General features: G+C 41.1%; 1 protein-coding gene across 4 annotated transcripts in view; it reads left to right on the top strand.

Annotated features, from left to right (window-relative positions):
* The window catches only part of LOC103721476 (O-fucosyltransferase 1-like), a 37,124-nt gene extending 10,696 nt beyond the window's left edge, over positions 1-26,428 (top strand). For 3 of the 4 annotated variants that reach the window (XM_039130993.2, XM_039130994.2, XM_039130995.2), the window contains exons 5-9: positions 3,630-3,718; positions 5,315-5,438; positions 5,553-5,836; positions 10,611-10,740; positions 25,511-26,428. In XM_039130993.2, the coding sequence (XP_038986921.1) occupies positions 3,630-3,718; positions 5,315-5,438; positions 5,553-5,836; positions 10,611-10,740; positions 25,511-26,125 (1,242 nt within the window). In that variant the 3' untranslated portion in view covers positions 26,126-26,428. Of the gene's footprint in view, positions 1-3,629; positions 3,719-5,314; positions 5,439-5,552; positions 5,837-10,610; positions 10,741-10,929; positions 11,014-25,510 lie in introns of all 4 variants that reach the window. The other variant, XM_088709779.2, reaches the window with a different exon arrangement.
* Positions 26,429-26,876: the final 448 nt, after the last annotated feature.

Here is a 26,876-nt window from a genome sequence, read left to right as displayed (position 1 = left end):
TATAATATATCGACTTTTGGTTGCCTTGATGAGATGCATCTTTTGGATGTCTTTGATGCACCAAACAAGCTTACTTGGACCAAATTATCATGACTTGAAAGAGCTATGACAGGATTGCTCATGTGATTACTTTCGTTGTTTTCTCTATGGCAAGCAAAAGGTCAAGGCTCATCTGCTCATCGGGAATCGAATGACTTTTGTTCTTTATTTATCCCCTTCCCGGCTAGAAACCGTTTTTTGCACATAGAATGCACAATAAAGGAAGTCTCAATAGACGGGAATTTTACAAGAGGCCAATGGACTCCAGGTTTTGTGTGGAGTGGTGCCTGCGAACTTTTATTGTTAACAATTATGATATGTTGGGAAAAACCCAATTAGGCCAACTTCGAGTACAGAGTTCGGCCATGTAGTGAGGCACACAAGTCTTTTGCATTATGTGTAAAGATTTTTCAAGGGTGAAGCATATTGAGTTGTATCATTAGTTCATGTAAAATATATATTTCATAAAGTTTAAGTCCCTATGGTCTATATAGTATGGTTAGGGCAATCCCAAGGTTTTGAGGAAGCTTAATGAAATTTCTTTTACTTTAACTGTTTCTCCCTTCTTTTTGCATGCATGATGGGTTCCATGTTTAGTTAACTTTCTAGGTTTTAAGGATTTTCTTGCAAACAATCAAATATTTGATTCTTCTAGATCTAGGGTTATAAACAAGTTGGACTTGGGTTGGCTCCATGCTGTATCCGAACTCAATTAAGACACAAATCAAGTTTCAATTCTAGGTTTGGATTCATCAAAATTAGTAAGCTCCAAACTTGAATCCAAACTCGGTTAATAGTTGTCTTTGAGTTTGGGCTCAAGTTTTCTTTTGGGGGATCAATTCAGCACATAACTTTATCATATTTTTCTTCATAGGAAATGGTTTAGATTGCCACTAGTTACAAGCGCCACCGAGGTTGAGAGGCATAGCATTAAGACACATGTCCCAGATTTAAGTGAGTAAAATTATTGAACTCCTTGAAACCAAATCAGTTTGATTGATAAAATTTTATCAGGTGAGCCACAAAACTGATAGGTGGGTTAAATTATGAGAAACTGAAGGTGTAGAACCCGCCGCCTTCTGCCTCCTGGCCCTTTCTTTTCCCTTCTGCTAGTTCTCTAAAACCCATCAATCTCCTTCTTCAATCCACCCCTCTAATGTCCATTACCTATAACTAATGAAAAACAATTCAAGAGAAGGGATAGATAAAAAAAGATGAAAGAAAAGTCAGCAAAATAAAACAGAAGAGCCTCTAGATTCTCTGTGATATGCCATTGCCAGCTACCGGAATCCATCATGTTCCACATTGACAACCTTGATGCCCTCATCCATGCCGTCAGCTTATATTTCTATCCTATTGTGTTGTCAAATCAGATTACAAATCATTCAATTTTTTTGCCCGATAAGAATATTCTCTTGGTCATGGAATGAATATCTTTGTTATTATCTCATTCATCATTAACATCTCAATCCATGTCTCAATCCACCTGACTATTAAGGAGAATAGGGACTCCTTAGGGCTAGATGATGCAACATTTTTAAAGATGAATCTTGTTGTTTGTAAATGAAACCCCAGCTTTATTTTATCTTTACTTTAATTTAGGAAGCAAGATAGTGGGGAAGTTAACACTCTATCTCTCAAATTCTTTTTCTCTTAAAAAAATCACAAATGCCTACCTCTTGGGTACATAATCCTATTTTTCTTGTTTGATGCTCCCAATGAGAACTTGCAACATCCTCCTAAAATCATTGAAGAGGCATACAATTTCACTTTAGGTCTGTGACCATAGAAAAATGTCCTAGCTCTTGCCTTTAAAAAACCTCTATTGTGTCAAGGACGAGGATGGTGCAGCAGAGGAAGGAGATGAGTGGATTTGAGGGAACCAAGGGTCATTGGAAGAAAGGATGGAGAATGGTCAGTTCTAGACCTCCAACTCGGCAACTCCTCAGCTTGGTCTGTCTATCAAGTTTTGGGTCACCTAATAGGAGTACTTGAACCAAACCAGTTGGTTTGGTGAGAAATTCCACTTGAATTCAATAAATCTTACTCTCTTAAATTTGGGCCATGTGTCACGATGATATGCCTCTCACCCTCGGCGGCAATCACAACTGGTAGGGATCTAAACCTTTTCCTCCTTCACAATAGTCGTCCATATATAGTGAATCTATGGCAGATTGCGGTGGGAAGGGAACATGATATAGAAAGTGAATGATTGGTTTTGAATCCAATCACTTTGGGAACGGATTTAAGTTTCCATATATGTTTGACTTGATTGAAATGGAATTAAATTCTGAGTGTTAGTTTAGTTCAATTTGGGAACTGAAATTGCAATGGTTAGGTGATATAGTCGTAACACATATACAGCACTATCGTAATAGTGCATTATTTAAAAAAAAAGGATCTGATATGCTTAAAATATCATATAGTCACAATATACTTAGGTGATTTACTACAAATAGTTGTTGTGTCATATTTAATCTATTTAAATTTAAAAGAAGGTTAATATTTATTCTTCTCCAAAGAAATTTCAAAGAGGTAAACAATTATTGTTACCTGAAGGAGTAGCTTAAATTTATAAGATGAAAATCAAGATTGATTTGTCATTGATGTTCTCATGAGGCTAAAATGGGTGGTGCTGTCTGGTGTAGTAGCTCGCCCCACCCTTCAGAACCCAACATAACATAATAAGAAGTCCCAAAAAAGGCTTCCAAGCCTTAGGCTCATTTCAGTTTCTCTTAGTTTGTCTGTGCATATCAAACAGACATGGCCTGATACAAGCCAATATGGTGTGATATAAACTGACACAATCAGTACAACAGTTCGCACCACTTTACGGTGTTTGTCTTTTGCTTCAATAGTGCATGCTGCATGGTAAGCACTGCCATGCATCATTACTTCAATCCATTTTGAAAATCTAGATATGCTATTATAGAAAACCTCTCCTTTTAGAACAATGCACTAATATATGGAAACAATCCACATTACTTGCTCGTTCCAGCCAAAGTCCTTCTAACCTCTTTCAAGTAAATATAAACTGGTAAGCACCGTTTCCAATAACTTTCATATTTGCTTCATTAACTAGTTTCTGAGAAAACACATGAGGAAATATTTATAATTTACGACTAGATATGCTTTGCTATCTCTTTTGCAACCTTGGCATGAAGCCCTTGAATCCTTTCACTTATGGTCTTTACTCAGAAGATAAGAACACAGTATCATTTTTCTGGAGTATAGGATAGCTATAACTGTATTGAAAGTTTGAAACACCATATGCTGTTCCAACTTATTTTGGAGTTTCATGTGGCGGAACTCCTATAAAGAGGTCAATAGACATGTTTGATACACTTTCCTTTATTTTGGCAATGTGGACATTATGGAACTTACTCATGCGAGCATTGCTGCCATGTTGTAGTCTGGTTATGAAATTCTTTAATATTTTCAATGATCCTTTTTTGAATTGGTGCAATGCACTATTTTCTTAATGGTTTTTTAAGGTGTTTTCAGACACATCAAATGCATCAGTGCCAAGTTCTTTTTTATTCCCAAGGACGTGTTATGAGATGCTGATTTCTCTACCGGGACTTTTTTAGATATGTAATGCTGTTGTTGCTGCAAGAATCATGAATGCGACACTTGTGCTACCAGAGTTGGATGCAAATTCTTTCTGGCATGATGAGAGGTATCTGCATCTATGTATCTGCAGTCATGCTCTTTTTGTAAACTGGTGATCCCTTTTCTTATTTTGGAACAGTATATTTAAACATTATCAAGTTTACTAAAAAGAAAAAGGCTCTTAGCACCAATTGCTGGCTTAAGCATACTGCCTGAAATCCAGGAAAGAGCAGGGGACTTGGTGGGGCGGGCTAGGTGCTAGGCCGCTGCTTTGATGAGCTTGCTTTTACCTTGATTGAATCCCTAGGACTAGGATCCCTTATTAACTTGATGTTATCTGTATGTATCCATATCTTGCAACCATGAAGTCAAGGTGAACTTTGCCTTGTTGCGCATTATTTGGCTTTATATTGTACTCCTGACAACATCATCTGCTGCTCCTTCAACATAGAAAGCATGTATATATGATAATTCACATGAAGGTAAAATCATAAGGGAGGGAGAAATAGAGGAAGGGACGCAAATACGAATTAGGCTTTAACATTTCTCTCTGTTCTATTAATGCCATCCTTGAACTGCAAATCATTGTTCACTAATTGTTACTTACCAAGAGATGAAAAGGAATCAATCTAAAAATAAAAAAATAAAATTAAAATTCTGTTCTTTGGATCAAAGTCAAACTGAAGAATATATCCAAAATAGGAAGCCTTGCTTGTTTAAGACTAGGATTTGGTGAACCTGAATTAGAGATCTGATTCATATGCATACTTTGTTGAATCATGTCTAGTTAGTTTTCAAAACTTGATGGCAGGAATTTATGTGTTGATTCTGAAACTGTTCCTACCTCAAGTATTACCATATTATGATTATTTTGAGTCATTAGAGTAGCTATTTTTTAAATAAAAAACTTCTAAGGGCCTTTTTGGATATTCCTACAGGAATCAAGGCTTGTTGGCCCATTTTGCTCCACCTTCCAAAGGCCTGCACAAATCCTAGCCTAAATCCCAAGCCTTGGATTGCAGGAAGAAAAAAAAGTTCCGTGGAGGTCTTTATTTTCTTCCCACAGGATTTGGGCTGGGAGGTGTTTGGTTGATGGAGCGATGCTTAAATGGCAGCCTAATTCACAAATCTAGCAGGAAATGCAACTCGGTGCTGCTGGATTACCCAAACAAGCTCCTATTATTTTCTTTAATTTGCATTTTCTTTGGTCACAGCTGGATATATAAACTAGACATACTTTTTAATATGTTCTTATTTGTCAAATTGTTAGAATTTAGTAAATCCATTCATTCCCATGCCATCTTTGGGCAATAAACTCCTTTATTTTGTGTATCTGTACTTTTACTGTTTTGCATAAATTACTTGCTTTAATCTTATATTCACACTGATGCACATGAAGAGTCATTTGCATTTAGATTATCTGCATTCAATTATTATATAAGATACATTCTGTGTTAGACAATTCTGATGTGATTGGTATGTGAGGCACAATTGCTTATTTCAAAGTCAAATCATCTGCTAGTCTTGCTACCATACACAGTGCACAAGCCTATGCATTTACGATTTGTTATTTTATTGTTAAAAAGTTGTTTCTCTTCATAATTATATATCAATCTGCATCTCGTTCTGTGGTACTAATTTGAACATTCATACCTGCACCCAGTGGTTTTCCAGGTATCTATGATGTTGATCATTTTATCAAGACATTAAGGTATGATATCCGTTTAGTGGAAAGGCTTCCTGAAATTTCTTCACATGGAAAGACCAAGAAGATGAAATCTTATCAGGTTGAATGCTAAAGCTTAATATGATATTATTCTGAATTATTCTGATATAATACATACATATGATTATCAGAATATTAGAAAGTTGAAACCGTTGTAGATCCTGTTCTATTTCAGATTCGCCCACCAAGGGATGCTCCTCTGAGTTGGTATACAACAACTGCTTTGGAAAAGATGAGGAAGCATGGTTCTATTTACCTCACTCCCTTTTCACATCGTTTGGCAGAGGAGATTGATGACCCTGAACTTCAGAGGTTGAGGTGTCGAGTGAATTATCATGCACTTCGATTCAAGCCACACATAATGAAGACAAGCAGTGAGATAGTTAATAAGCTTCGTGCGAATGGCCATTTCATGTCAATACACCTTCGATTTGAGATGGATATGCTTGCCTTTGCTGGGTATGTATATATTACCTTAACTCCAATCTATGTATCTTATACGCATATATATGCATTTTTATGTACATATTTATAGTGCTGAATAATAATAGTGTTGCTGTTGACAAGGACGTTGCAGTGCATGAGGCTCCCGCAACTACGGGGTCTAAGGAGGGTCAGATGTATGCAGTCTTACCTCTACATGCAAAGAAGCTATTTCTATAATAGTGTCACTACTGATATTATAATAAATTAATAATAGAGGTCTATAATTCTTCTACTATAAAGTAACAGAAATTAGTTACTTTCTCAATCTAAGTTTGTTTACATTTTCTTTTGTGGTTAAACTTTTGATGACGTGAAATCATGTTGCAAGCTATGAGCAGGCTTATAATGTCATTATTTTTATGATAGATCAATAGTACATAGTTGTTTTCGTAAAGAGAAGGCATTTTCTTCAATTAAAGCTTTGTTGACATAACTAGATCTTGGACTTGTCATCTTAATACCTTTTTGACCTAAGTTTGTTGTATGCTATGTTTATTTCTTTTCTCTCATGTCATGTGTGCGCATTCGTGTCATGCACGCCGGTGAGCTTGCATAGGTGTGTGCATGTGCGTGTTTCTATTCGTAATACACACTAGTGAGCTTGCATGGGTGTGTGCATACGGGATGTCTTTAATGTCCGAGGGAACAAATAGCCCGGATGCCGTGTAGGTTAAATTGACCATATTTTCCCTAAAAATTAAATATGTTAATGGTATTTTGGGGCATTTCACATAATGGCACTATGATAAGATACTATCAAGTTAGCTTGAGACTTTTAGTAAACTCAGCACCCAACTCTCCCTATCTCGCCTTCCTTTCTTATTTCCCTCCCACTCTCTTTCTATGTCCTTTTACCATCTTACTTCACAAACCTTTCCTATTGTTCTTTGTCTATCCACCAAAACTCTTCTTTCTTCTCGTGGTGCTAGCTCTCTTCATTTCTTCCTCCCCATTCCTCTCTTCTTGCTCCTTTCCACACACCATTTCTATGTTCTTTTGATAAAGAGTGCCATTATACCAGCAAGGCATCATCTGCCCTCACACTATGACATTGAACAATGCTCAATGAGAAGTGGCATCATCAAGATGATGAGATTTCACTATGGGCACACTTTCTCACCACTTCTACTAGCAATGGTGGAGATTGTTCCACTGGCTTGTAATGTAGGATTGGGTCTCCATGATTGCTTCCTAATAAGGAAGACTGAGTTAATCAACATGTTCTCCAAAGTAGTGGGGCATATTTGGAAGTGGAGGGGGGGGGGGGGGGTCGTGGCACTGCCCAAGTCACCAAGGGCCTCACTGTGATTGCATCCTTGTAGGAAGGTGGGTGAAATTTATACATGCACCAATTGCAATCGGATTCGTGGCCAAGCCAAACAAGGTCACAACATGTTAAATACATATGCATGCTATTATCTATAGAGGATTTGGTTAAGAACTTGAGACTTTCAATGATCCGAATGGGGAGAAGGAAGATTTTCTTCAATCCGCTCAACTTGAATCTCTCAAAAGAAAAACTATAAGAAGATATAAGAATTGTGAAGGTAAGGCTTAAGTCCTCTTTCTTTCATTGATGATTCACACCTCCTAAACTGAGGTACATAGCCCCTATTTAAATACTAGTGGGTCCTCTCTTTCACAATTTTGGTTGGATTCCTCTTCTAGTTCGAATAGGATTAGATCTCCAAAAACAAATGACTAATAAAAATGATTAAAAAAAATTAAAATTCTACAGAAGGTAGATCTCAACTTCTTTATCAATTTTGTCTTCTATCGCTTTGCTTATTTTTTCATGGATTGAAAAATAATATTTAATTAAAGTCTTTTTCGAAAAAGAAAAGTTTTAGTTTGACCAGTCCATTTTAGGGCCTAAATGATAGAATTTTGGCTTGACTCAACTGGCTAGTGGGTTGGCTTAAAGTTGTAGATCTCGAAAAGCTACCCAATTTCACCAAAAAAAAGATCATTTCAATCGAGCATCGTATGACCAAGTTATGGCCTTCTGAAGTTTGGTACACGATTCGACTTTCTAATATAGCGGATCTTTCTCATGGATCCTATCCAACCCTGTTTGTAATGGCTAAAGTGTTCTATATCGAGTTTAGCGATCCTCTTGAATACTCATAGTAGCCAAAATAGTCCATATTGAGTATGACGATCCTTCTGAATACTCGTAGTGGCGAAACTGATCCATATCAAATCTGATGATCCTTCTGGATTAGGGCTCCATTGCTTAAGAGATTTAGCTCGTGCTAAATTAGAACTAAAAATGGAAACACGCCTGCTTCCCACCTCGTGGCTGAACCACTTGGTTTTGCTTGGAGATAGAGTTGCTGATGCTTGTGTTGAAGACGTCGCCAATCGAGATACGATCCTAGTGAGTTGGGTTATCTTCTTCTCTACTTATGTGAGATGTTACAATTTGGGTTGGATTCGTCTCCTAGTTCGAATAGGACTAGATCTCCGAAAATAAATGACTAATAGAAATAATTAAAAAAAAATAATATTCTGCAAGAGGTAAATCCCGACTTCTATATCAACTTTGTCGTCTATCGCTCTGTCTAATTCTTCGCGGGTTGAAAGATAATATCTAGTCAAAGTTTTTCTCAAAAAGGAAAGTTTCGGTTTGACTAGCCCATTTTGGAGCTTAAATGATGGAATTTCGGCCTGATTCAACCTGCTAGGAGGTTGGCCCAAAGTTGTAGATATTGAAAAACTTCCCAATTTCCACAAAAAAAAATCTCAATCAAGCATTGTATGACCAAGTTATGACCTCCTAAATTTCGGCACATGATTCAGCTTCCTAATGTAGCGGATCTTACTTCTGGATTCTGTCCAGCCTTGCTCGTAGTAGCCAAAGTGTTCTATATTGAGTTTGGTGATCTTTTTGGATACTCGTAGTGGCCAAAGTGCTCCACATCGAGTCTGATGATCCTTCAGAATGTTTATAGTGGCCAATGTGATTTATATCGGGTTTGGTGATCCTCCTAAATACTCATAGTGGCCAAAGTAGTCCATATTGAGTCTGGTGATTTTCCTGGATCATTCAAGAACCCATTGGAGGTGGAGCAATAGAATAGCATTTACCTATGGATGTTGGCTTGATCTAGATTGTTGCCACTAAAGGAGAGGCAAAGATAGATGCCATTTAGATGATTATGGTTGTAGATGGCCTCACTGTGGACATGCATATGCTAGAGGGGCTACTTGGGCAAGGTCTTGACATAGTTTGTTGCAATATTAAGGTAGATGACAGAGCTCCGGCCAGGGTTGCTGCATAGCATCATTGTTAGTGTTTGAGGAGAAGAGGTTTTGTGTCTCGATGGAAGGGCGGACATAAGGGAGATGAGGGTAACAACAGCTAAAAGAAGAAGTAGAGGTATTGGATAGGAGGGAGGGAGGGTGAAGGACAAAGAAAGTATGGGCTATAGTGTGAGTCAACGGTGAACTTTGCCCTTTATATTACTAAAATCTCATGATAAATTGGAAAATTTAATGAGACAAACACATGCAAATGACTAGAATGACCCAATATATTGAGATTAAGAAGGGAAAAGGGTGGCCTAATGCACAAGGCTCCTATCATTACGGGGTCCGAGGAGGGTTAGATGTACGCAGCCTTACCCTTGCGTGCGGAGAGGCTGCTTGCATATTTTGAACATGTATCCTCTAGGTCACAATATAACAACATTATTGTTGCGTCAAGGCTCACCCCCAAGTGGATATGATAAGTCATCCTACATATGCATCAAGCGGATGCAAGAATGGGTGGAGACTTATTATCAGATAAGAGTGAAACAAAAATCATATATGTTGGAGAGTAGAGAGAGGAATCTGCACTAAGTGCTAAATCTTTGGGAAAAGATTTGACAACTCAAAATTAAAGATGGGTTAGCCGCATTGGAAAGCCTCCGTGTTGATCATAATTTGCACCAAAATGATGCATGGAAACCAATAACCAATTGTTCTGGAAGTTTCTAACCTATGCAAAGTGGGTGTAGAAATGGAAGGTATGGAATGTGCTATGAACCTATAATTTTATTTATTAGTTAAGAGCTAGTTTCATTTGTTTAAAACTTGCCTTTACATTTTAAATAAAGCAATTAAAGTTAGCATTATTAAAAATGTTTGGATGATGTGGCATCTTTTAGTATATCAATTTCAAATGTACTTACAAACTTGCATATCTTTCTATGGCAGTGCATGCTAAGTGTTTGCACAGTCCTCATGCCACTCTTGCTCTTGACTGATGGGCACAATATGTGTTATTTTAATCCCTGGCTCAATGTAATAACTAATAAGGTTTTCAATGTCACATATGTGAAGCTAAAGTTTTCTATCAGATTTTCATTAGAATTTTGTATTGGGATCTGTTGTTAATCTTGAGCACAATGGTGGGTAAAAGATGGATTTGCAGCAAACAGTAAGTCGACCTTATGTTCATATGCTAAAGCTTTGATTTTTTCGGGTCTGACCTTGCAATTCAATATAAACTATTAAATGCTAAAAGTGTTCTCACCAATGGAAACTACATAGCCACTTCTATTGTCCTGATCAGACAGTGTGACATTCACAACATTTTACATCTTCATTGTCTTGAAATTCACTGAAAGCTTCATATCTTAATATGTTTGTATCCAACTCAACATATGAGAAGTTTTATTTATATTCTATTAAATCAATATCATCTAATTGCAGTTCAGCTGAGTTAATTAATTTCAGATTTGAATGTAAATTTGTTCAGGTGTTTGGATATATTTATGCCTGAAGAACAAAAAATTTTGAAAGGATACCGACAGAAAAATTTTGCCAAGAAGGTACTTGTTTATAGAGACAGGATGCTTATTGGGAAGTGTCCATTAACTCCAGAACAGGTAATTTTTTCTATCTTTCCATCCTGCAGTTGCCTACCAAGTAGGTTAGACTTGCTAAGCTTCCCAATCAGATTAGTTGAACTATCCCTCAAATATCTAGGCTCATTTGTTATGGTTATGGTATTATAACACATGCAGCACGATCTCTCCCAATTCATAGAGGCTTCTTTTCTCTCACAATTGTTTCAGGTGATCTGTACTGCACGATATACAAGCTTTATAATATAGTCATGAAATTTCCAATTTATTAAACCGTGGGCCTTCCCAGTGGAGGTAATCTCAGCATTAGCTATCTGTTCCCTTGTCTGTGTATATGTGCTATGTGTGTATCCCGATATGATGCAAAAGTTCTTTAGACAACTTCCGAAATAATTGTTACAACAGACCTAGATATATCTTCTTTAGGACTGAGAACCTACTTTCTAATGCTTTTGAGGGATAAAGTTCCATGCAGAAGTCTATAAATGTCATTTCAAAACAACTGAATGTAGCAGTTGGTTTTTAATGATTTTTATGATTTTGCACGCTTTTAGGCTTTGAACCTGGAAACATCAAAAGGGGAAAGATACAAGTCCAAATATTGCATACAATACAATATGCTTGAACATTATAAAACACGTGCTTGGATTTTTACATTGACCTCAGTAGAGGCCGAACAAAAAGAAGAGTACATTAGGCTCGGTTTACTCGAGCGGAAAGAAAAACAAGCAAAAAAATATATAGGAGGCAGGACTTCACTCCTCGCCTTCACCATTGTTGCCGCCAAGGCACCTAGTTTTCCTTTGATTGAAAAGAAGAGCTCCCGACCCAGCCATGCAAAATGCAGATCTTCGTAAAGACCCTCGCCGACAAAATGATCACCCCAGAGATCGAGTCCTCTGACGCGGCCCGCGACGCCAAGGCGAAGATTCAAGACAAGGAGGGCATCCCCTTGGTCCACCTCGGCACCTTCACCATTGCTGCGGACCTCGCCGTCTTCGCCAACACTGGGGTTGTCGCCTTTGCCACAGCGGTAGAGGTTGCCGACTTCGCCGCCACCGTTATTGTTGTCGAGGCCGGAGAAGTCCATCCCCGAGAAGAGCTACTGAGCTTAAGTTTGGCACTTCTCGAAACCCTTTCCGAAAGCGTCAGTCCTGTTGTCCAAGGCCTCCTGTCGGAACTCTTGCGAGGCGCGGTACTCCTTCACTGCCTCTTGATTTTCGCTTCGATGCGAATGACCTACCTTCTGGCCTCGACGGCCCGTTCCTCGGCCTCGGTAGGCTTTCACTCGGCTTTGACTAGTTTTGCAGAAAGCTATGCGGCCTTCTGCTCGGCAGCCTTGTAGGCCTCCCTAACCGTAAACAGTTGCCCCTCCTTTATCATGGTCTGGATCCATGCAGCCGAGGCCTGGGCTTTTGCTAACTTGACCTAGTCTTTTGTTGTCTTCGCCCTTAGCTCGGCTCGCTGAGCCTGCTCCTTGGCAACCTCCGCCCTTGCCTTGGCCATACGGGTGTGCTCTTTGGTGGTCTCCGCCCTTGCCCTGAACTTCGAGATGCTCCTCAAGAGTATCTTGATCTTATCATGCATGCAGCCGACCTTGAGGGCGTGCTGAAAAGGAGAGTTAGTTGCCGAGGAAAGTGACTTAATGAAGATTTATTGAAGAACTCGATGGGGTCGAGTGAGCGCACAAGCTACCTATCGGCCTGGAGCTGTATGGCTCGAACAGCTGCCTCGCCACCTCGGGGGACTCCAGAGCCGAATTAGACTCTTTGATCAGCCATTTCGGAAAGTAGGTCTCAGAGGAGAGGGCTGGAGCTGAGGGGCCCTCCTCAGCTGGAGTGGATAGGCTCGAATCTAATCGAGCCAAAGTGCGGACCTCGGGAGATGGTGGGCGTAGGGGTACGACCGCTAAGCGGGGTCAGGCGAAGACGACACCCTCAGGAGGGGCTGACCTAGTCGGCTAGACAACTTCAACCTCGAGGTTGAGCTCTACAATCTCCTCTTGAGGTACAAGCACCTCGGGGAAAACTCTAGGAACCAAGGCCTCAACGCTAACCTTGATGGTGGCCTTGGCAGTGCAGGCCGAGGACTCCCCCCTCGACTTTTTTCTTTGAGGGGCTTCATCCTCGGCAGCTGCGGCCAACCTCTTCTTCATCTTTCTCTCGTGAATCAACACGAGATTGGTCTTCATGGCGGCGAGAGCTGCAAATCTAAAGATAAAATTAGTCCATAACATTGAGGTGAAAAGATAGAGACAATTTAGGAGGAGCTTACTCTGGGGGTTGGCCGGGCTCCAACCGATGTAGATCAACGTCTCCTGCAGAGCAAGAATCTTAGATCGAAGTTTTAGGAGCTTGTCCAAGGCCCGTTGATCGTCACTAGATAGCCGATTTAAATCCCTTCGAGGTGTCCTCCATACGGTTTCGAACCGCTATGGCTACTTGGAAGAAATAAAGAAAAATCTTCCTTTCCATTTGTGGATGGAGGAGAGAGCGCCTCGGATCATTGGCGGATTTTTTTTGGGAGAGAAGTACCACCAGTTGCTGTTCCAAAGGTGCCTCTTTAGAGTGAAGCACTTCCGAAAGAGAAAAATCGAGGTTCGGATGTTCTAGAGGAGACAAAGGGAAAGAAAGTCGACGAGGATCCGCTAGGAGTTTGGCACCAATTGGGTCGGGATGAGACTATGGGTCATCATCAGCTAGACAAAAAAAGGGTGGAGAGGCAGTCTCAGCTCGACCCTCAGATTTTCCTCGTATAGGCTGAGCCGAGAAGAGGAAGGACTGGTCATCCGGATGTCGGGACTAGCGAACTCAAAGGTGAACTCGGGGGGAACGAATTGCTGGGCTCGGATGAAGCCATTTCTTCCTGGGTAAGGACGGATACCTCATAATCCGGGCCCAAACGGACCTCAGACTCAGCCTCACCCGAAGGTGACGGCTCCCAAGCCTGAGAAGAGCGGGCGAACTACTGACTCCCCTTCAAGGCATTAGCCTCGGATCCACTCATGGTGATAAAAAAGATGGAGAAGACGGAGGAGTGAGGAAGAAGACAAAAAATAGGGCTGAGCAACCAAAGAGCAAGTATCCATTGGAAACCAAAAGTATGCAGAGGATGCTAGAGCCGGAAATGAGAGATTTCGCCAGAACACCACCCGAAAGCCTGGACACTCAAGTACGCAGGCGAAGGAGCACCAGGAGCAAGAAGTGCCAACTGAAGGAAGGGGTTGCCCTTATATAGGGGCTCGAACGACCCTAATCAGAGCATTGATTTGGCTACCTGAGCAGATCAAGCCACGTGTCACATTGAGATATGGTGCAGACGATTTGCTAGGATTGTTGTAGTAATGGCGCCTTGGAATGGCCTCACATTTATGATGCCTCAGGACAACCCTACATTAATGGCGCCCTGGGACAGCGCGTATCCAACGATGCTTTGTGGAGGCCAATCGACGACGGCTCTATCCTTGGCTGAGTGGGTGGTTCGACTTTCATTGCCTGAACCAGAAAGCAGTTTGGCTTTAGAAGTGGGGGGCAAGTGATGGAAAAAATATTGGACACTCAACCTTGGACAAGACCGGCTTTACTGCGATCTCATAATAAGCTGACCTCAAACGACTTCGTCCCCATCCGAGGAGCCGATCGTCCGAGGTAAATACTTCGCCTCCAAATGATTAACCAATCGACACACGCCGACAAGAACCGACTGTCATGATCCGGACCCGGATCCGTGACACGGCCGTGCTGTTGCAGACTATCGTCCATAATAGCACGAAGCCACATATCAGGATAATAAGGTAGTCAAAATAGTCAACCTTCATTTATAACAGTCTCGTACAACTTTCTGGATAACCCAAAGTAAAGAGCCTCAAAATGTATGTTTTATCCAAAAAGAAATCTGATGCAAAAAGTGTCTCTTGCCGCTATCACTGGTGGTGATCTGAAAGAAAAATGTAAATAAACGGGTATGAGCTACATGACTCAGTAAGTAATCATGCATAATCTTATCGGATCAAACATAATACTAAACATGTTTATGCAGGATTTGAGAAGCTAACATGTACATCAAATATAATTTTTCATATATACAATATACTCAAACCGAGCTGTAAATCAATGCATGTACAATCATGCAATTTCATAAATATGATTATGCATCATAAAATTGTGCCATTATTTCATGATTTGAAATCCATACTCTCAGATAGCAGTGTAGCTATGGCCACTCTTAACTCCCACGGCAAGGATTAGTATGCCTAGTTTTATACCCACTGGCGGGGGCCCATATCAGTTTTATACCCACTGGCAGGGGCTCTATGCGCATGCCAAGTTATAATACCCACTGGCAGGGGCCCATGCATAGCATTTGAGAGTTCATAAATTATAACTTTCATAAATTATACTTTATAAGTAGATTGAAATCTGATTAATGGCACCTCAAACCATTAATTTCATGATCATTTTATAAATATCATTTTAGTGCATTTGTAACACCATATTTCATGAACCATGCTATCTTTGGTAAATCATGCACATTTACTAGCATATACTTGATCCTTATTTGAAAGTATAAATAATACTTTATAAACAAAGTTTTATAAATCTACACTTTCATATTTATAGCTACGGCCGTACTTAACTCCAACGGCAAGGATCGTTAGCCAGTTATTCTCCCCCACTGGCGAGGTCCATATGCTTAGTTATTTTTTCCCACTGGCGGGGGCGATCCATAGCATCCGAGAGCCCATACGTAGTACTTTTCGCAAATAGTACTCATAGGTAGAGTGAAAACTCATTAACAGTATCTCAAACAACTAATCTTATGCATAATTCAAATGCGTAAATGATACTTCATAAATTATGTAAGCGAGTGTATACATGATCCATAAAATAATAAGATTAAGGCATGTTACTTACCTTTTCAATTGGGTTAATGCTTTCTCCTTTTCTTTGTTAATCAGTTCTTTGATTACCTAATTATGTCAAAGTGGACATTTATTTAGTAAGTATACTTATTTATTTATTTTGCAAGCCCTTAGCCTAATTTCATGTAATTTGAGTCACAAGGCTTCCGATCTCAATTTTAGGCTAGTTCCAGCTCAATTTAACCCACCATTGAAATGCTTGAGCTTGGTTTAAAATCAAATCGAGCCCACATAGACCAATTTGGTCTTTAATTATAGGATTGGGCCTGGTTCAGGATTAGGTCTAGTCCTTTCTGGGTCAAATTGGTCATCTCATTGGGTCATTGGGCTCAGTCTAAGGTCTAATTGGGCCTAACTTTGGTCCAAGGTCAATTTAAATTGTTTGGGCTTGAATCAGGGTCGGCCTGCGGCTAATTTGGTCTTTAAATAGTTGATTTGGGCTTGGATTAGGGCCGGCCTGAGTCTACTGAATTCTATTTGATCCAATACTTTGGGCTTGACCCAAAGCCAGCTCGAGTCCAATCAGTGCATGGTCCAATTTAATTGGGTTCAGACCTAATTAAATTTGGACTCAACCCAATTAAACTTTATTTGGTTTAATCAACTTAAATTCTAATCTAATTAAACCCAGATGGATTTAGATTAGACCCAACTCGAGCTAACCCAAATTCATTTTAATTTCTTTAAATTGGATTGGATAGGTTCGGGTTCAGACTCAACCCGTTAACCCAAACCCAACCCATTAACCCATTCTCTTTTTCTTTTCTTTTCTTTCTTTTTTTTTCTTTTCTTCCCTGTTTTTTCCCGAACCTTCTTTCCTCTCCTCTTCTTCCTTCTCCCTTTCTTCCCTTCTTTTCTTTCCGTCTTCCTTCTCTTCACCGAGGCCCTCTACCCCATTGAAGAGATGGAAGGGGATGGGACTCCGGCTCGACTGCAGCCCCCGCCGAGAGCCAGCAGCGGCTGCGGCCGATAGTCATGGAGTCTCTCCTCTATTTTATTTCGGAAACTAGAAAGGACAACCAGGAAAAAATAACATGATCAGGGCTTACCGTGCTCCGAGAAGTGGCTATGGCGTTCCTTGCTCCGGCTTCTCTGGTTCAAGGACTCCCTGAGGAAGGAGGAGAATAGTAAGGGCTAGAAATAGGGTCCTTGAGCGGTGGTAACAGCTTTAGCGGCAAGTGACTGGGCACTTGTCTTTCCTTCCGCCCGATAGCTGGACCACTGTTCTTCCTCCCAAGTTGGAGGTGGCGGCACCGCTTCCGTGGTCGGGCACCTGTCGTCTCATCCGCTTGGCAGCTGGACCGCCCACCTTCTCCGAAATAGGAGGTGGTGGCCTCTAGATGGGCTGCCGACATGGGTCTAGGTCGGCCCATCTGGCGGCCCAGGCCCAGTTGTCACATTCTTCCCTCCTTAAAAAAAATTTCGTCCTCAACATTTACATACCTTAGTTCTCAAATAATTGCGGATGCTTCCTGCACATTTCTTCCTTGAGCTCTTAAGTTGCCTTCCTCTTGTTAGGATCTGTCACATGCCGCTGAAAATTCAAAAATTTTCAGATAGCAGCGGAAAGACATGTGCATATCCCGTTCATCGCATGAACGTATTTTAAAACCATTTATAGATAGATTAGGATTAAATTTTTATTAAATCATTTTAAAATCATGATTAAGAAGATCAGATCTTCATCTTGTGCGGGTAGATGGTCTCCGCAAATCTGATTCACGTGGTATTTGATGAGGGTTCAGTGGAAGCCACACACGCGTCTGGCCTCTATAGGTATCCACACGAAGTAGTGAGTCGATCGAAGCTTTTGGATCTCCCCGGAGTGCTAGCTCCCTTGCAGAGAAGGCTATTGATGGCTGATATCCTCCCTATCAATCAACTCTTGAATGCCACGCCAAGAGCTTCTTTTTCCTTGCTTCCTTGTGGTTGAAAGGAGGAATGGAAGGAGGTTTCTTGCTGCCAAAAATCCCAAGAAAAATCATTAAAAAATTCGGAGCCCCTTTGAACCCCTCTTTTATGGTGTGTGGATAGAGATGAGCTCCTAAATTTTAGGAGCTCATCTTTATCCCTTTGTGAATTCAAAATAGGAGGCGCATGGCCCCTCCTTTTTCTTTCACGCCACCAGCCAAGGGAGGGGCCTACCTCTTCTCCCATATGGTTGGCCCCACTTAATCAAATTAAGTGGGGATTGGGTTAGGACTAGTTCTAGGTCCAATCCTATTCAAAATAGGATTAAGTGCACCCAATTTAATTCCTCCAAATCCAAATCCAATTAGAATTTAATTGAACCATGACTCAATTGAACTCTTCAATCCTAATTCAATTAGAAGTTATTTGATTAATTAGATTAATTAATTAGGACTTAAGAAAATCCTAATCTAATCAGAACTTGTTTAAATTTCAGCCCTAAGACAATTAGGACTTTAGAAATCCTACTCCAAGTAGGACTCTAATTTAATTTGAAATCCTAATCCAATTAGAACTCTAAGAATCCTACTCCAAGTAGGACTCATGATTAAATCCAATTAATTAAATTAAATTGCAATCCGATTGCAATTATTCTTTCTTCTAACCACTAACTCTTAGCGGGTTATCCATTTATCAATCTAATTGATCATATGTGATTCTTAATCACAATTCAACCATCGGATCGGTTAATACCTCTAATGTGTGTGACCCCATAGGTTCTATTCTGATTGGTAGCGAGATATATTGCGATCTTGAAATCTTCTTTCAATGGGTTGAAACAATTTCAACTCAACTCACTAGGGATTATCGACCATCAAGATGATCCCTGTGCGTCTCACCATCCACCAGTGACACCTAGCAGTATGTAGTGGCTACCCAGCAGAATAGAATGATGAACCTATAGGTGCAGTTATCGTATGATACAGTCCTTCTATCGTGAATTCCTACAGACCGGAGGTCATGGATAACTCGTCAAACCCCGTCGTCTGTCATATATTTAGATTTATTCGACTTGAGTTCAAGAGTGGAAGAACTCTTTCTCCATTGTATATTACTGTCCTGGCCAAGGTCTTAGAACTCAGTCTAATAAATCACATAGGATCACTCCTCTTCTATCAAGGTCGATAGATTCCATATAAGTGCATACCCTACTCCTACAGTGAACCTACTGCAGCCAATCTACACAACAAGGACCCATATGACTAGAGACCATGTATATGTGTAGTCAAACTACAATAACCTCACTGTGAGTAGCTGAAGCACCGCAGGTCAAAGGACCAGTCACACTACTGCAACATCAAGTAAGTCACTAACGAGTGGATAGACATCCAAGTGACTTCTTGTCTTGGTCACGCTCAGTACCCTTGTTCTCTAACAAGCACCTGCACTATCACTTCAGTGTCTCTACACTGTGGACTCGAGTCTCGTCTATCCATAAGGAAAGCGATCTGTGCACTGATCGGATCGATCACCGTCCTCGTGATGATCCATTGATCAGGAGCATTTAGAAATTAATCACCAATGATACATGACTCAAATTCTCAACTCTTGAGAATATGTATCATCATCTTATTAATTTTTTGGACGATTCATAGACACATAAACAATATGAATGAAAAGATGCCCATTTATTATTCAATAATAATAAAGTCAAGTACAAATTTATGTCCCAAAATTAATAATGTGTCCGCCAGATTGGCTTCTAGGGCATACATCTAACACCTCGCTGAGTGATTGCTCCACTGAACTTTCACGTATCAAATGGTGCGCCTTCGAAGAATCTGCCTTTCGATCAACGATGCATAGAGGGATTTCTTCATAAGTTAGATTTTCATTTATCTGTAGAGGCTCGTATCACACCACATGACGAGGATCGAGAATGTATTTTCGTAGGAGAGAAACATGGAAGACATTGAGTACACCAGACAATTCTGGAGGTAGGGCCAATCTGTAAGCAACCTCGCCTACTTTGTTCAGAATTCAAATGGGCCAATGTAGTGAGGACTCAATTTGTCATGTCTTCCAAATCTCATGACACCCTTTGAAGGAGAAATCTTTAGGAATACATAGCACCTTCTGCAAAACCCAATTCTCTTCTTCTGTCAGCCCAACTTTTCTATCTATCCTGAGCTGCCTTAAGTTTTTGCCTGATCAATAACACCTTATCTCTGGCACTCTAAACCAACTCAGGACTCAGTAACTTTCGTTCCCCGACATTGTCCTAATGCAAAGGAGACCGGCATTTTCTCTCATACAGAGCTTCGTATGGAGCTATCTGAATGTTGGAATGGTAACTGTTGTTGTAAGCAAACTCCACCAAGGATATGTGATCATCCCAGCAGCCTCTTAGGTCAACAGTGCAGGCCCTCAGCATATCCTTCAAAGTCTGGATCGTCCTCTCAGACTGACCATCAGTCTGAGGGTGATAAGCTGTACTAAACCTTAGATCAGTGCCCATGGTATTCTGAAAGTTTCCCCCAAATCTAAAAGCAGGGGTCGCGATCAGATACAATGCTCACCGGCACTCCATGCAGACGTACTATATCGTCAATATATCTCTGAGCCAGTCTGTCTAGTGGAATACCAACTCTGTAGGGTAGAAAATGAGCTAACTTTGTGAGGCGATCTACAATCACCCACACAACATCATTTTTTCTCACTGTTCTTGGAAGCCCGGTAACGAAGTCCATAGTGATGTGCTCCCACTTCTATTCTGGAATCTTTAGTGGCTCCAGCAAACTGGCAGGCCTCTGATGTTCTACTTTCACTTGTTAGCAAGTCAGACACCGAGCCACAAAATCTGCTATCTCCCTCTTTATGCCATTCCATCAGAAATGCTCTTGTAAATCTCTGTACATTTTGGTGTTTCCGGGGTGAACAAAGAAACGAGACCGGTGAGCTTTCTCTAAGATCTCTTCTTTTAGATCAATATTAGTTGGAACACATAGCCGATTGCCAAATCTTAGGGTACTGTTGGGGTGGATTTGGAATTCGGGTCGCAACCCTTTCTCCACCTCATCTTTGAGTTGACCCAGGTTTGTGTCTGACTGCTGAGCAACCTTTATTCTTTCAATCAATGTTGGTTGCACCCTCAAATTGGCCAGTAGACTTCCAACACTTTGTGTAACCACCTCAATCTGCATTTGGTCAAGGTCCTTCTGAATCTGTGATTGAGTGGTGAGTAATGCGATGGAGCCCATTCTGACTGCTAACTTTCTGCTCAGAGCATTGGCTACCACATTGGCCTTTTTGCATTAGTACACAATCTAACCCATTCTTGGAAGCATCACTATAAATAGTGAAGTCCCCAATATTAGATGGCAAGGTCAGAACTGGAGCAGATACCAACCTTTGTTTCAGCTTTTGGAAGCTCTTTTCACAATCATCGTCCCAAATAAACTTGGCCCGTTTCTGAGTCAAATGAATCAGATTCGGGAGAATCCTTTCACAAATCTTCGGTAATAACCAGCCAGATCCAAGAAGCTTCTGATCTCTATGACGTTGGTGGAACGAGGCCAATCTACAATTGCTTCTATCTTTTTGAGGTCCACTGATACTCCATCTTTAGTGATTACATGTCCGAGGAATGCCACGCTATCCAGTCAGAATTCATACTTGCTTAGCTTGGAATACAACCTCTTCTCCCAGAGAGTCTGTAGTACTACCCTTAAGTGGTCTATATGCTCCTCTGTGCTCCTTGAGTAAATCAGTATATCATCAATGAAAACTATCACAAACTGATCTAAATACTGCTTGAAGACTCTATTCATCAAGTCCATGAAAGCAGCTGGAGCGTTGGTTAGTCCAAAAGGCATAATCCGAAATTCATAATGCCCGTACCTGGTTTGAAATACAGTCTTTGGCATATCATCAGCTTTTATTTTCAACTAATGGTAATCGGACCGCAGATCTATCTTGGAGAAGACTTGGGCACCTTGCAGCTGATCAAATAGATCATCAATTCGGGGCAGTGGGTACTTGTTCTTTACAGCTATCTTGTTTAATTTCTGGTAATCGATGCACAACCACATACTCCCATCTTTCTTCTTTACAAATAAGACAGGAGCTCCCCATAGAGACACACTGGGCTGGATAAACTTTCTGTCCAGGAGTTTTTGTAGCTGGATCTTTAATTCCCTTAACTCCGCAGGGGCCATCCGATAAGGAGCCTTGGAAATAGGTCCCACTCCTGGTGCGAGATCGATGGTGAATTCGACCTCTCGATCAGGGGGTAATCCCAGTAATTTATCAGAAAAAACATCTGAGTATTTCCTGACTACTGGAATATCTTCCAGTTTGATCTCTTCTTGGGTACTCGTTACGCAGGCTAAATAAGCCTTACACCCCTTAATGCCTTCACGACATTCAAGGCAGAAATAAAATGTAATGCTGATTGACATTGTAGGGGTGCTTCGCCTTGGAAGAACTCTGGTTCTTCATGTATCCGAAATACTACTCTTTTACTGTAGCGGTTAATTTGAGAGTGGTACTGAGACATCTAATCCATTTCCAAAATAAAGTCAAAGTCTTGCATGTCAAGTTGCATAAGGTTTGCCAGTAGCTCTTTTACCCCTATCTGAATTATACAATTCTTATATATAGTGCCAACAATTATTGTTTTCTAAAGGGGTGTAGCGACATGCAGTGGTTCTTATAGTTTCTCAGATGTGCAATATAATTGTCTAGAAAAACTGACTGAAATAAAGAAATGTGTAGAACCAGAATCAAACAGAATAGAGGCATCAACCGAGTTGACTGGTAATGTACCTATCATCACTCGATCGCTGGCACTAGCGTCCTGGCGGGTCAGTGCGAAGACTCGAGGATCATTCCGTGGCCTCTGGTTCCCAGGCATAGGAGGCTGGGGCTCATTCCTCCTCTGGGTTGGGCAGTCACGAGCTATGTGTCCCACCTGTCCGTAGCTAAAACATGCCCCGGCTCTCTTCAAATAGGGCCCGTGATGAGATCTGCCACAATAAGGGCAAGCCTTGGTCTGCCTCTTCTGAATCATAGGCCTTTTGTAGCTTTTTGGCCTACTACTCTGGCCTCCCGCTGACCTAGGTTTTCTTAGGTCGTTTTTTTCTTTGTCCGACCTTCTTAAGTCAGCCTCAACCTTTAAGGCTCGATCCAACACATCTCTATAACTAGTGAACAGGTGAGAGGATATCCGAGACCTGATTCCGTACCTTAGGCCTTGCTCAAATCGATTGGCCTTACTCCTCTCATCATCCATGAACTGGGGACAGAATCGGCCCAGCTCGTTGAATTTGTCAGCATACTCCAAAACAATCATATTTTCAGACTGGGTTAGTGCTAGAAACTCATTTTGCTTGGTCTGCTTGACCGAGTCTGAAATATATTGAGTGTAGAGCAATCTCTTGAAATCTCTCCAGGTCATCCCATTGACCTGGTATGCAGTCTCTATAGTTGACCTCCAGTGCTCGGCATTTTTCCTCGGCATGGGAATAGCTAATCTCACTTTTACATCCTCAGGAAACTGGAGAGCTCGGTACATCTTCTCCATCTCCCTAATCCAAATTTCGGTGGCCATAGGATTCGGTCCACCATCAAACATCGGTGGATTCAGTCTGTGAAATCTTTCATTAGTAAGAATCCGCCGGTTGTAGGGCAGCCAGCTGTATCTGCTCCTGTTGCTGGAGCAGCTGTGCCATCATCTGATATACTCCGGCCAGGTCTGCGTGGCCTGCCACGGAGCGTGGAGTATCCTGGGAAACAGACTGGTGGCTGGGATCTGGGGAGGGTGCTCTTCTACCGTCTTCCATGTTTCTTTATGATTACCTAGCAGTCAAAAATTTTAGGGTAAGACTAAAATAAATTATTTTCTTCGATAAACATATTATGACAATCTAATGTATTATAACAGTCTTAACTACCTGTTTTCCCCATATTTTTAAGGTTATAGTTTTGTTAACATTAAAGCTCTGATACTACCAAATGTCACGACTCATATATGGATCCGTGACACGGCCGAGCTGTTGCAGACTATTGCCTATAATAGCATGAAGCCACATATCAGGATAATAAGTTAGTCAAAATTGTCAACCTTCATTTATAACAGTCTTAGTACAACTTTCTGGATAACCCCAAGTACAGAGCTACTAAAAAAGTTTATGTACTCAAAATGTATGTTTTACCCAAAAAGAAATCCTGATGCAAAAAGTCTCTTGCCGCTATCACTGGCGGTGATCTGAAAGAAAAATGTAAATAAACGGGTATGAGCTAGACAGCTCAGTAAGTAATAATGCATAATCTTACCGGATCAAATATAATGCTAAACATGTTTATGCAGGGTTTGAGAAGCTAACATGTACATCAAATACAATTTTTCATATATACAATATACTCAAACCGAGCTATAAATCAATGCATGTACAATCATGCATTTTCATAAATATGATTATGCATCATAAAATTGTGCCATGATTTCATAATTTGAAATTTATACTCTCAAATAGTAGTGTAGCTATAGTTGCTCTTAACTCCCACGGTAAGGATCAATATGCCTAGTTTTATACCCACTGGCAGGGGCCCTATGCAAATGCCAAGTTATTATACCCATTGGCGGGGGCCAATGCATAGCATCTGAGAGTTCATAAATTATAACTTTCATAAATCATACTTTATAAGTAGATTGAAAACTGATTAATGGCACCTCAAACCATTAATTTCATGATCATGCTATAAATATCATTTTAATGCATTTGTAACACCATATTTCATGAACCATGCTATCTTTGGTAAATCATGCACATTTACTAGCATATGCTTGATCCTTATTTGAAAGTATAAATAATACTTTATAAACAAAGTTTTATAAATCTACACTCTCAGATTTATAGCTACGACCGTACTTAACTCCCACAGCAAGGATCGTTAGCCAGTTATTCTCCCCCACTGGCGGGGTCCATATGCTCAGTTACTCTTTCCCACTGGCGGAGGCCATCCATAGCATCCGAGAGCCCGTACGTAGTACTTTTTGCAAATAGTACTCATAGGTAGAATGAAAACTCGTTAACAGTATCTCAAAAAACTAATCTTATGCATAATTCAAATGCATAAATAATACTTCATAAATTATGTAAGCGAGCAGTAAGGGCTAGAAATAGGATCCTTGAGTGGCGCTAACGGTTTTAGCGGCAAGCGGCCGGGCACCTCTCTCCTTCCGCCCGGCAGCTGGACCACTGTTCTTCCTCCCAAGCTAGAGATGGCGGCATCGCTTCCGCGGTCGGGCACTTGTCATCCGCCTGGCAGCTGGACCGCCCACCTTGATATTAGTCACATGCAAGAACACACTTGATATTAGTCACAAAGAACCACACTCTGCTACATTTTGTTTTCTTCCACACTATTGCCTCTCTATATGACTTAGGTATCAGAGGGTCCTCCGTTGGAATTCTCTGGCTAGCGGACTTATTGCAGGTTACTAGCGGAGGAGACTAGTACCCGACACCTCAACCAACCTGCTCAACTCGGTTCCAGCCGACCTCAGGGTCATTCGAGTTGTGCTCCGACCTTGGTCCGGATTTGGCGGCCACAATTTCTTTGATATTGTGCCATTACATGTTAGCAAAATCTATACATGAATGCCTCGAAGTAGTATTGTACCATAGTTGTGGGGGAATGTTGTAAAATAATTAATTAATATCTGCGCCAGATAGCTGATTAAATTCTGATACATGGCTTTGCTTGAAAAGACAATGAAGTGTTTCTCCTGTGTATAACTCCTCTTCATGAGAATTAGTTTCTCCTATATTAAATAGATTCCAACCTGAAGCTTTAAGGTCCTTGCCGAGTGACATGCTGAACGTATAAAGCTGTTCCTGGACTCAAGGGGGGCAAAGGGGTTGCGGAAATAACTTGGTTCCTGTCGCTGTGCAGGTGGGCCTCATCTTGCGCTCCATGGGGTTCGACAACTCCACACGCATCTACCTCGCCGCCGGTGAACTTTTTGGTGGAGATCGCTTCATGAAGCCATTCAGGACAATGTTCCCTCACCTTCAAAACCACAGCACGGTGGGACCTGAAAAGCTCGAAGACAATGCACGAGGCCTGGCTGGCGCTGCTGTGGATTACATGGTCTGCCTCCTCTCAGACATTTTCATGCCGACGTACGACGGCCCAAGCAATTTTGCAAATAATCTCATGGGCCACCGTCTGTACTATAATTTCCGGACCATAATCCAACCTGACCGGAAAGCCTTGGCTCCAATATTCTTGGATATAGAGGAAGGGCGCGGCGCTGGCTCAGAGGAGCGGATCAGGCGAGTTATGTCCAAAACCAAATTTGGAGGCCCCCACAAGCGGGTCCCACCAGAGTCTTTCTATACGAATTCATGGCCTGAGTGCTTCTGCCAAGTGTCTCCCAAAAATCCCGCTGATGAATGCCCCCCTAACAATGTGTTGGAAGTCCTTGATGGCCAGTTGCAAGGCGATGTTTCAGAACGCGTGGAGACCTCCAACAGGACGCACGAAAGAAGAGGCTTGATCTATTAAAGGCTTCAGCTTATTCCGTTTGATAGCATCTGTAATGGTAGTTTTCTTTTGTTTACAGCCTCGAACACACATGTGAATGGATTCTCGGGTTGCACTTGGGGACTGTCTTATCTGAACATAGCAGAATGTCGGAATTAAGGCTTTTGGAGGTATTGAAGAGCCTTTAGGAAGCTAGCATTGAAACAGTGTAACATACGCTAGACTTGGTGCCCCCAGTTTTTCTCCCGCCATTTGAGCCGAGCTATTTGTGTGCCTCCCATAATATTTTTGGAAAGTAATGCAGTTTTGGCACATTGAAGTTGAGGATCGTGCTTTGGAACTTCAAACTTAAGTTACATGTAAATGCTTACACCATCCTGGATAATCCTCCAATGTGGAGTCTAATGAAACTTAGACTCGGTTAACCAGCAAAGGATCAAGGCCAAACTCGATTTAATTATCCAAATACGATCAGGCTCCACAAAACGAACCCTATTGCTGTTGCACTTGAGACGTTCTCGAGTGTTATAACTTGTACCATCCTGTGTTCGGTTTCCATTTTGGTCCGCATCATTCAAGAAGCTTGTATCCATTGCAAAGACCGACTCTTGTGAGACCTTTTGATGGAAGTACTCTGAATTGCCTTTTTTCTCCTAACTCTTATTTCATTTCTAGAGGACAGGTGGTAGGCCATGAATCGGACCCGAGTCAAGCAGAAACCTGCAATGTAAGACTGTAATCTGAGTTGATCCTCCTTGACTAGGTACTTTCC

This window comes from Phoenix dactylifera, chromosome 13 (genome assembly GCF_051530095.1).
Source record: "Phoenix dactylifera cultivar Ajwa chromosome 13, Ajwa_hap1_PhDact_Kaust_v1.1, whole genome shotgun sequence".
NCBI classification, from domain to species: domain Eukaryota; kingdom Viridiplantae; phylum Streptophyta; class Magnoliopsida; order Arecales; family Arecaceae; genus Phoenix; species Phoenix dactylifera.
The sequence above is the reverse complement of the archived record's forward strand: the minus strand, read 5'-3'. Positions and strand labels throughout refer to the sequence as shown.